Source organism: Eucalyptus grandis, chromosome 3, assembly GCF_016545825.1.
Source record: "Eucalyptus grandis isolate ANBG69807.140 chromosome 3, ASM1654582v1, whole genome shotgun sequence".
NCBI lineage: Eukaryota > Viridiplantae > Streptophyta > Magnoliopsida > Myrtales > Myrtaceae > Eucalyptus > Eucalyptus grandis.
In genome coordinates, this window is record NC_052614.1 from 45940368 (window position 1) to 45952846 (window position 12479).

Here is a 12479-nt window from a genome sequence, read left to right on the forward strand (position 1 = left end):
GCATCCCTAACTTCTATCGTTTAAATGTTATTGTAACTAAAATAATTTTGAAAAGTATAATCTTGTCAAAGAATATGTAATCATTGATCTTTCACTTTATTATCTTATACATTTCATGCTCATCTCAGAATTATTTAAATAAACAATTTATAGATGAGGTTCGATTTGTATATATAATTTGACAAGTATTAAGACTGAATTATATTTTGAAGTTAGGTAAAAAAGTTTAATGGTGAATTATTCTTTGCATAAATGGACTAATATTGGTAAATGGACTCAAATAAGGGTTGGCAATTTCCTATAAGAGGGAGCAAAATTAACACGTTTGTATAAAGCTCCCCAATAAAATGTTATTACATTCAAAGGTTTAAAGTTTAGGTTTTAGAATTTAAGACTTAAGGATTGTGATTAGTTTAAATTAATTAAGGTTTTAGGGTTGCAGATGATTAGAATGTGATCAACTATAACCGAATTAGGTTTTGTAATTAATTTAATTAATCTTATTCTAATACCTTTGGTTCCTACCCCAACTATTTTTACTATTTTCTAATGATCATGTGGATACAATACTTTACTGGATTATACTAAGCCTCCAAAGTTAGTATATTTAAGATGATTTGCCTTACCTATTAGAAGTGCAGCTAGGCTAGTCATTAAACGCGGCAAGGCTTTTTCCATAGTTTGATTTTTTTTGTGCAAATCAATCTCTTTTGCCCCGTCTTTTTGCAAGGCATGGGAGTCGAAACCCACTCTCCCCGTCTCTTCAAATCTCTTCAAAGTGCCCTTGTTGTCTTCATGATATCAAAAGTGTTTTATCATTTTAGCTGTGATGTGTATAAGCTTCACAGAGACATACCTTTGAATCGCAATTAAGCTTTGGCAGTCATTAATTAGTAAAAAAGAAGAAGCTCCAAACATTTCCATCCATCTAAATTGACAGGTGCCAAGCACTGTTGCTTCCGATCTCTCCAGTCAAGAAGAGCCTCTAAACGAACAAATTTCCCTGGAATGTCAAGGAGCAAAGGAGAAGTACCCATCTCATCATCTATTTCCCAAAGAAAAAGGGTGGTTGACTCAGCATGTCTACAACTATGAAGGCTTCTGGTATAACAGTCACTTCCTAAGAGGAGTCATCTGGGCCAAGCAACATTTCGAGGCCCGGCCCACCGAGACCCTCTTGGCCACCTTCCCTAAAACCGGCTTGACATGGCTCAAGGCTCTTGTCATTTGCCATTGCCAATAGGCACAACGAAGACCTCCCAAGGCACACTTTTCTCACCAAGAACCCTCATGAATGTGTGCCCTACATTGAATTCTATGCCTGTGAGAAGGAGCCCATCTCGGCCCTCGACTCTCTTCCCTCACCTAGGCTTCTCTCCACTCACATCCCTTATGCCTCGCTGCGGAGAACATCATAACGCTAATAGTGATTGATACCTCATTATGGTCAAAACCCAATTTATTAGATTAGACAGATTTTTAATTCTTCGAAATTAGCATAGCAAACAAGCAAAGCTGTTGGAACTTGGATTACTGCACTTTCCTTATTGGTGCAAACTTTATAGTGTCAGATACGAGAACATCATATTTGAACTGAAGCTTTATTTCAAGCAACTTCATATTAGCTCTCGATCGAGAACTATGCTCTAATGTTGGATAGTCTTCTCATTTATTCTTTTAGATGGACATTAGAACTTCAAATCATAACCCTCAAACTTTTGCTCGGTTATCCGATCGAGCCGCTCGATCATCTGTCGTGAGAGATGGTTCTTCCAATCGCCCACCTCCCCTCGCCGAAAAAACCCGCTATTCTCGACCGTCCCGCTTGATTGAGTTCCCATACGAAAGACCCCAGATTTGTTCACTTCCATTTGCTTTAAACTCTCTATGCTGCAGAGCTTTATGATTTCCTGCAATCCACCACCATCAATCTCTTCAGGAGTAAATGGACAGCCCAAGAAATTTGCTAGCCTCTTCACATTGGGCTCTGTCTCCCTCTTCAAGTCCTCAAACTTCAAAATTAAGACCTTGTTTGGATACTCCAAGCTTGCTTTCCAATAGCCTAGCACATGGTCCCAGTATGGCCCTGAAAGAGACACCCCTCTACTGAATAGCCCAAATGCTTCCTCCAGAGAAACAGGCGGCCTATCACTATCGGTATATTTCACTTTGCTAATGAAGCTCCACATTGACACGAACACATCCTTTGGGTCTCGGACGATGCACACGATCCGGCACCCTGAGGTCGCAACCGATCTTGGCAGCGAGGCATAAGGGATGTGAGTGGAGAGAAGCCTAGGCGAGGGAAGAGCGTGGAGGGCTGAGATGGGGTCCTTCTCATAGGCGAAGAATTCAATGAAGGGCACACATTCATGAGGGTTCTTGGTGAGCAAAGTGTGCCTGGGGAGGTCTTGGTTGTGCCTATTGGCAATAGCAAATGACAGAGCCTTGATCCATGTCAAGCCGGTCTTAGGGAAGGTGGCCAAGAGGGTGTCGGTGGGCCGGGCCTCGAAATGTTGCTGGGCCCAGATGACTCCTCCGAGGAAGTGATTGTCATACCAGAAGCCTTGATAGTTGTACAAATGCTGAGTCAACCACCCTTGTTCTCTGGGTAAAGATGATGAGATGGCTACCTCTCTTTTTTCTGCTCCTTGACATTCTAGGGCAATTTGTTCCTTAAGAAGCTCTTCTTGACTGGAGAGATCAGAAGCAACAGCGTGTGGCACCTGTCAATTTAGATGGATGGAAATGTCTGGAGCTTCTTCTTTTTCACTGATTAATGACAGCATCAAGGCTTGATTGCGATTCAAAGAGTAAAAAGGATAATAACAAAATACACATCACAGCTAAAAGGATAAAACATCTTTGATATCATGTAGATAACAAGGGCATTTTGTAAAAGAAGAGAGAGAGAGAGAGAGAGAGAGAGAGAGAGAGAGAGAGAGATTTGCACTAATAAAACCACGGAAAGCCTTGTTTAATGACTAGCCTAGCTGCACTCCTTGTAGTTAAGGCAAATCATCCTAAATATACTAACTTTGGAGGCTTATCATAATCCAATAAAATGTTTCTTTCCACACGATCATTAGAAAATAGTAGAAAATAGTTGTGGTAGGGTCAAAATGTACTTAGAGCAAGAATAATCAAATTAGTTACAGAACCTAATTTGTTATAGTTCATCACATTTTAATCATCCTAAACCCTAAAACCTCAATTAATTTAAACTAATCACAATCCCTAAACATAAACCCTAAAACCGTAAACTCTCATTGACATTACTAATGATATTTATATATAATATAACAATATTTTCTTGCGGAGCCTTATACAGACGTTCGAAATTTGCTCACTCTTATAGGACATTGCCAACTCTTATTTGAGTCCATTCGCCAATATTAGTCCATTTATGTGAAAGGATAATTCACCGTAAAACCTTTTTAACTTACTTAAAATTATAATTCTCAGCTTAATACTTGTCAAATTGTATATATAAATCAAACCTCATCTATAAATTGGTTATTTAATAATTCTGAGATAAGCATGAAAGGTATGAGATAATCAAGTGAAAGATCAATGATTACACATACTTTGAGAAGATTATAATTTTCAAAATTATTTTAGTCACAATAACGTCTAAACGAAAGAAATTAGGATGCAGGCTGGATTTTTGAATATACAAAATCTTAACTAAGTAGTAATAATTTACATTTAGCTCTAAACTTAACAGAACCAATATGAATTAGTCAAGAGTATAAAGAGGCGAGTAAGTAAACCCATGCATTTGCATCTTTACTTGACCTCATTTTTTTTTCTTTTCAATTACAAATGATATGAGATAAGGATATTGGAAGTGCCAATGACAAATAATTTAGTATCAAATTTTACAAATGATCGCTCTATTTTAAGCTCGTTTGCTCACTTCAAGATCAACGACTTAGCTTGTTGATAGATCCTATCTCACATTATGTGAAAATATAAATAAGATTAATGATTAATTATGATGTACACCATCAATGTAAAAAAAAAATTACACAAGTGGCCTTATCCATTATTGATTTTAAAGAGTGGGTAGTTATGATCCTCAAAATCAATGATGGATCAGATTGCTTATGTAAAATTTAGTTTAGATAGACAATGTATACTCTGTATTTCCTATAAATATATCATTAAATGGCTTTGCAATTGATCCACGTGGCACATAATTCAAGAAATTGTTGGCAGGACAATACACTATTCTCTCTCTCTTAGACCTTAGGTCGTCGCTCTCTCCTACTCTTCCTTGTCCATCTCGCCTCTTTGCCATGCCTCTCCTCTTCCTCCTTTCGACACCGGCGGCCACAAATACTTCCTCATCAGCTATGTCTATCTCTTCTCCTCATCCTCCGTCGCTTGCCATCTTTCCAATTTGTGGCAAACTAATGCCTTCAGCAATGTTTTCCACATATTCTAAGGGCATTTTATCTGAAGGGCCACGATGAACCATTTATTCACAAATTAATGCTAAAAGGGATTCTCAAGCAAGCCAAGTGGACGACATCATTTAGATTTGAGTGGTTCTAATTGGCAGCGATCAAATGATCGTTCACGAAGTTTTATAACTAAATCATACACCTTCCAATATATCCAACAACTCTCGGGTCCCCATCATCATATCGTATGTTCCTTCATGCGAAACCCTTTTTCCTGATGAAATTTGTTTCTCCAAATTATTTGTTGTCTGAGATGTGTCATGCCTACTGCTAAAACTTCTAGTAAATCATGCAACCGGACAGAGCTATGAACGAGCAAGAGTGAGCGAACATGAAATGAACTCGTTGGAGAATAAAAGGAGGATCATTGTGTACCGATGAAGCGTTTCTGTGAATTGTCATCGTCGGCAACTGGTGGGACGCCCCCATGTATGCAAATATGAGGTGAAGGAAGAGAGAGGGAGAGAGAGAGAGAGATCACTGATTAAATGTTGATCAGATCGGTGAACGTGAATGAATGATGAATTCGTTATGAATGATCTAGATAGATGCTTTTCAGGTCATTTTATATTCTTCAGGACAAACTAATTAATGATGGCTTTAAGACAAGTACAGCTCAAAAGAGGAAAGCGTTATGATCCTCTCTCAGGTCATTTTGTGCCCTTCATGACAGAATATTTAAGACGTCTTTGACACAAGTGTAGCTCGAGATAATGAGGGAAAGCGTTGTGACCCCCCCTTCTCTCTCCCTCTCTATATATATATATATTTTTTTTTATATATATATCTTTTTTTTTTTTTTTTCATTTGCTCTGCTACACACAACTAACAGCTCCCTAAAAAGGAATGGCAATCCAACAATGAAGGAAGTTAGCATTAAAATTCAAAAACCCGCCGTAGTTGGGTCCTTCTCTTATCTGTGTATATATATTCTTTTTCTTATACATATATTTTGTCCATGTTGGTCCTTACGTCAAGCATAAAGATAAAAATCTTGACGTGGTTAACACATGAATAATGACTGGATTTATTCACTAATGAGGAATAAAATTAAGGAAGGAAATTTAAAAATATATAATTATAAACATAAGAAAGGGAGGGAGACAGCAGAAGGGGGAGCATGGGTGGGGCACCACTACCTACGCACCGGCGAGCGTTGGGCATCACTCATCGGACTCTAGTGAAAGTGCCACAGCCTCAAATCTCAAAACACGCCAGGGCCAACAAGCCGGGGGAGATCGCACCTCACCGCACCGCCATGCCGCAGTGAGGTTGCGACTCTCCCTTGCCACCATGCTTAGTTATCGAAAAAGGTCCTTTGCCTTAGTTAAACGCAGCCATGAAGCAAAAATGGCCAAAGATTGCCATGGCCACAACAGATCTCTTTAATTTGTCCTTTTTCTTTTCCATTTCAAACTTTCTTTTCTGGAACTTTCAGAAAATACTTGATTTCATTCTTCTAATCTAACTAGCGAACCGATTGCCACTATAGCATTTAACAGTGGTTTAATGGCCATGTCTGTATTTTTTTTTTTTTTACCAGAAGAACCAACGTGAACAAAATAGTATATAGTTCAAGGATTCAATTAGCCAAAAAAAAAACAAAAATTAGACGCCCAACTGAATATTTTTCAAAAGTTTGGGGACTATCGGTACATTTATCCATAATTTAATAGCAGACTTCCAGTTTTAATACAATATTCACCTATAAGAAAACTTTTTAATCGTTCTGACCATGCTATGTTAGTCGTAAAATGCCTCTATTTTTGTTTAATTTCCTCTCAGAATCGGATTGGTTAATGACATATACTCTAGTGATACTTTTTTTTTTTAATAATGATTTTCCCCTTAATAAATTGATTTTCATCTAAATTTGTCACTTTGTGGAGACGAGTTTTTGTCTATTCGTTTAATACTAGTACGATGAAGCTTGATGTGAATTTACTTTTAAAAAAATTATGGAATTGTTTTTATTCTTTAATCGCAGGTCAGCTTAAGAAAAGAAGACACTAGAAAAAAAAAATTGCCAGGTGTCGAATTGTCAGCTTCTCATAGAGTACTATGCCACGCCACACTTTTATTTAATTAAACTAGATTAGATTAGACTTAATTAAACTTAAAAAAGTTGGCTGATTCTATGAAAGGAGACATTGAAATAATGAAATGGGAAGGGAAAAGAAAAATGAAAAGAATAAGGCAAAGTAAGGTACTTGTGAAAAGAGAAGAGTACCGAGCGTCAACCATACAAAGGTCTCTCTCATAGAGCACCAAAATACTTATCAAATTGTAGATGACATTATCGGATTAGATTATATTGAATTAGAATAGAAATATTATCAAATTATTAGACCATCGATAGTCAAGTGAATCATAGAAAAATAGTTTTTGTGCTTTTACTATCTATCAAGATCCCAGATCAGAATTGAAATGGAACTTAAAAAAACCTAGACATTAATCCGAATTACTTGCTAGGCCATACATATTGTCACCATGAAAAGAGACATAATAATATTGAAGGCGAGAGAACATTATATTTAGATTTAGCTGTAATATCATGTAGAGAAAGTGCACACTCTCAGGTAACCTTTGACTAACACCCCAAGGAATTGGTAGATCAGAAAACCTTTATGATGGAACTCTAGCGCCAAAATCGATGATGCTTCCAATTATTTCAATTCTTTACGGCCTTTAAGTTGTGATCGGCTAAATAAATCTCGCGGACAGTTCACATCTTTACTACCATTTTCGTCTCCTTTAGTTTCGTTTCAGTCGAGATCTTGCTGATCGTGCGCGTCTGGATGACAGTGAAGGATGGATCTCATTTGCAGTTGCTCTTCTTCTCTTCGTGTCGGCGGTTATTTAAAGCAAGGACCAACACAAACAAGATAGTAATACAAGGACTCCATTGGCAAAAAGGAAAGAAAAAATTCAGAAGCCTAATTAATTTTTTTTTCAAAACATATCAAATATTTCTTTATTTTTAAATCTATTTAAGTTACGTTAAGGAAAATATTAGAAGAAAAATTGCCAGGTGTCAGGTGGAGAAAGTGTCAATGCCAACTTCGCACAAAGCAATATGCACCGCCGTGCATTTATTTGATTAAGCTGGTAGATTATTTGTAAATGTGAAAAATGTAGATATGCATCTTTAGAGGTGAACAGGAAGAAAGCTAAAAAAAAATTGGCTGGGATAAAATGAAATAAACAAATGGGATGGGAAAAGAAAAATGAAGAGAAAAGAAAAGGGAAAGTAAGGTGCGTTTGATAGGGAGAGAGTACCAAATGTCAACCATACATAGGTTTCCCCTCAAAACACCAAAATGCTTAACAGATTATTAGATTATTAGATTATTAGATGAGATAGTTGACGTTATCATATTGAATTGGATTAGGTCAGAATGATTACATAAGATGTTTCATCGATAGGCAAGTGAATTGTTGAAAAGGAGCTTTCGTGCTTGCTGCAATCTATGAAGATCCCATATCAGACTCGAAATGAAACATAAAAAAAGCTAGACATCAATCTGAATTAATTGCTAGACCATATATATTGTCACCATATAAAGAGATATAATATTGAAATCGACATTGTGAGAGAAGGTGCACATTCTCATGCAGCCTTTGACTTACGCCCTGGGATTTGGTAGATCAATTATCTTTTTTGGTGGAACCGTAGTGCCGATATTCATGATTCTTCCAATCGTTCTAGTTCCTTCCGGTCTTCTACGTTTGATGGACAGAATCCTCACAGGAAATTCACACCACTGTTGAATTTCCTACAATCTTTGCAAGTTTTATATTTGTCACCAGACTCACCTATCATTGGGCATCGATGAATTAGGGATCACATGTGGTTGGTATTTTAGGTAAACCTTGCAGTGATTCACAATGAGAGATGCCCAATGTCTCCAACTTATGTAATTTTGATAGATTAGGTAACCTTTCCATGCAATTGCAATTCATGATTGATAATTTCTTCAGCGAATTTAATTTTTCCAATGCAGCTCCTCACTATCAATTCTTTGAACTTCCCTAGGCTTGATAGCGATAGTGTCACTAGCGATTTACATTCTTCCACAGTCAAATACTGGAGACTCTCTAGCTGTCGAAACTCGATTTCTCTCAACCAACATTCAAAGAGTGTAAACTCAGACAAATATCTCAAGTTGGAAAAGAATGATTGTTCTATCGGTGACTTTACATCTCTTAATACCAAATGACACAGATTGGAAGGAAGCCATGTAAGAGATCGAGGATCATCCCAAGGCATGTTAAGGGACCAAAGCTGAGGAGGCCATGTGATATTTATACTTAGATTCCACTTGTTGGCTTTTGGTGACTCCCCCATCCATGTGATATTTCTACAACCATCGGATTCTAACACTTTGAAATTCTCCAACATCCCCATGTCCTTTGGTTGCTCTCTTATATTGATCTCTAGCAGAACCAAGCACTCCAGCTTTTTAAGATTTCCAATAGGAGTAGGCACTTCTACAATCTTTGAACCCCACAAATGTAATGCAGCCAATGATTCAAGTCCTCCAATAGAGCTTGGTAGCTCCCTTATCTGAGTGAATCCCAAGTGCATTTCCCTTAACCTTTTGAGGTCTCCAATATAATTAGGTAAGTCTCTTATTTTACTCCCAAAGACAATTAAGCGTTGCAGCCTTCCAATAGAAGCAAGTAGTTTTGTAATCTTTGTTTTTTGGAAGTTTAAGTCAAGCAATGATTCTAGTTCTCCTATGGAGTATGGTAACTCCCTTATTCAAGTGAATCTCAAGTTTAGTTTCTCCAACTTTTTGAGTTCTCCAATTGAATCTGGTAACTCTCTCATTCTTGTGGTGCTCAAATCCAATTCGAGTAATGATGTCAAATTCCCAATGGAGTTTGGAAGCTTTCTAAGCCAAGCGCAACCCCTTAAAGACAAGCGTGTCAAGCTAGCCATCTCTCCAATAGCTAAATGAAGCTCTTGTATGCATTGCTCCTCTAGCCTTAGACTTGATAGGTACTTTAGACTACATATTGTAGAAGCCACTGTGAGCATGTCAAACTGGAGGCTTGTCGAATACTTTGACAACTGATCTCAAGCTGGAATTATTTCTAAGCACTTTAAACACTCTAGTTTATGGATAGAGCTACGAATTCATGGTGACTTTGGACAATGGTCATCAAAAACTAGAATCCTCCAATTCAAGCACGTTGAGAAGTCGGAAGCGGTTGAGAGATGGCACCTCATAAGATGTATAACTTTTAAATCACGATTCACCTGCAAAATAGTTAGAATTTATTGAAGTATGGCAAGGGAAATGGCTACAAACATATCCACATGATATGAAACCATACCAAGCATGGGCCCCATCCATTCCAGTTTTGTGGACAATTGCTGTCTGAAAGCTTAAGCACAACTAAGTTCCATAAACATAGATTGATTGCTTGCAAGTTTGAAGGGCAACAATGCCAAGAGAGCCATCTTAAACTCAAGAGAAGATTCTTAAAGTCTCCTACCAAATTCCCTCATTCCAATTCCAACAATCTTAGGCTAGGTAGCCTTGAAAAGTCTTCAATTGTAAGTCGTGCTCTTTTAAAAGTCCTACTAATTTGAGCACCGTGAGTTTCTTTGTTCCCTAACGACATGAAAAGAAATAAGTGAACTTTCCATAGTGAAAAAACTAACTATTTTCATGAGTCTTAGACTTGATCTACATGTAAATCATTATGCTTGCTTCTACTCTCATATTGGAAGTGTAAGCTAATAATATCTTTCACTAGATATAATTATATTATCTTCACTCAAGTTAAATAATTGTTTTCTCGTCCTTGCGCAAGACAGATAACAGAGCACATTCAGCGTATAAGCTGAAATTTGAGCTAATGTTAATATATACCTTTCTCGTCCACACTACATCCAATGCAATCTTGGGATACCATAGCCTACTATGCTTCCTAGGAAATTTGAGGTCTTCTTATCAAATGATTTCTCTTCCAAGATCTCTAAGTAGGTCACGCATCAATAGTCTATCATTCTCATCAACCATTATCAAAGACAAACGGGCGAGGACATTGACATCACTTCTTGGGAGAAAATCCAATGCTTTCCACATATAATATGGATGGATTTTTTCTTACCAATAAAGAAGCATGCAATATCAAGAAAAATTCCTCTCTCTGCATCCTTTAACATTTTGACACTAATCTTTAATTTATCCAGGATGTCTTGATTTGTAACTAAATTCAAATTCTTCAGTGTTTCGTTCCAAAGTTGTTTACTTTTGCTATATAGAGAGGAACATATAACTTCAAGAGCAAAAGGAAGTCCATCAACTTTGCTAATAATATCGTAAGAAATATTTCTGTAGTCATATGGAGTGGAACCCATTCTAGAAGCATGCTTACTAAAAAGCTGAAGAGCATGATGATAGCATTATTCTCTCATAGATTCTAAACTCTTCAAAACACATTTGGACATTGTTGACACATAATTTTTATCTTTCAAATGGTATATATATATAAAAAAAAAGAGAAAATCAAAATCAAATCAAAAATCAAAATAAAAAATTTTAATTATTAATTTTCCTTTAAAAAAAAAAGTCGTGTGGGTCCGAGTTGGGTCGCATCCGGCCTTGGCCCGACCCGGCCCTTTTTCCCCTTATTTCTCCCCGCATGGGCCTGGGCCCAATCCCTCTCCTCTCATTTTTCTTTTTTCTTTTTCCTTGCACGGCCCAACCTTTTCTTCCCTCCGCTCGGCCAGCCCCGTTGTCTTCTCCCTCAGCCGTTTTTTGCACGGGGAATCGGTGAAGACGAAAGCAGAAAGCAGCCATCCACATGGGGAAGTGGCGAAACCGAAAGTAGGGCTGCCATGGCAGCAGGGGACCGCATCATCTCGCTAGTGCAAGCGATCGTTGGAATCGGGAGGTCAGAGCCGCTTGGCAGAGTTCGCTGGTTGGAGAGCTGAGGGCACACTCGCGCTAGCTGAATGAAAGAGAAGCAGAGAGAGATCTCGAGGGAAAAGGGGAAAAAACAAAGGGACACGGGGAGAAAAAGAGAAGAGAAAAAAACAGGGAGAGAGTTCGAACGAGAGAAACACATAGCGAAAAAGGAGGGGGAACTCACCGAGGCCACCGCCGATGCATCTCCGGGCCGCCGTCGCCGCCGCCACAGATGCGTCTCCAAGCTGCCATTCCTATCGAATACGTGGTGTGTATTTTGAGCTTGAGTTGGCCGGAGTTTGTTCCGTCCATTTCGGGCAAGCTCCAGTCTCCTAGGTCCCCCTTAGGTTCCTGTTTGTTGTTGGTTATTTGCTGGTCACCGCCGCCGCCGCCTCGAATCCCCATTAGGTCGGAAGCCGCTCAGTTCGTTAGTGCCCATCACTTGTTCGCCGTAATGCCCAAGTGGGCTCTCCCTCCCCGGTTCCTCTGTGTAGAGTCCAGCTAGTCTCTTAGTCACCATAATGCTGCCACCGTTTGCTTGAAAGCTGGACCATGTCCCTCCGAACCAAGGCGGCACCGTCGCGATCCTAATCGGATCGTTGGCGCCCCTCGCCCTTGTCTTCCTCGTCGTCGCAGCTCCTTGGTCGTGATTGAGCAGTCGTTGACCAGGGGAGCGCGGGCCAAGCTGGGCCAGGTTTGCGACCTGGCCCACTCGATCTCTCCCGGCCTGCGGGCCCACTACCCAGAATCAACCTAGGCCGTGGGCCTGCGAGTGAATCTTTAAAAAAAAAAAAAAAAAAGACTTGGGCCCTCCGGATTGGGCCCAAGTCCGATCCGCCCTCAGCCAGGCCTAGTCGGGCGGAACCCGACCCGTCTTGCTCGGGCCGAGCCCGGTCGGGTCCGACTCGACCCGATCCGATCCAAAAAAAAAAAAAAATCATTATAAAAAAGATTTCGAAAATCCATCCAAAAAACTATAATTTTTTTAAAAATTAAAAAATTTTTAAAAAATTAATTAAAAAAATCAAATTAATATTAAAAAAATTTGAAAATTAAAAAATGATGGGGTTTGGTTAGGAATTGC

At 38.7% G+C, this 12479-nt stretch overlaps 1 protein-coding gene across 1 annotated transcript; it reads right to left on the reverse strand.

The window, feature by feature from the left end:
• Positions 1–1688: 1688 nt before the first annotated feature.
• Positions 1689–9057, reverse strand: LOC104439737 (cytosolic sulfotransferase 12). The gene is made up of 2 exons (XM_010052754.2): positions 8683–9057; positions 1689–2726 (listed from the first exon to the last, which is right to left on the reverse strand). The coding sequence occupies exons 1-2, from the start codon at positions 9055–9057 to the stop codon at positions 1689–1691; spliced, it is 1413 nt and encodes a 470-aa protein (XP_010051056.2).
• Between the last annotated feature and the right edge of the window lie 3422 nt (positions 9058–12479).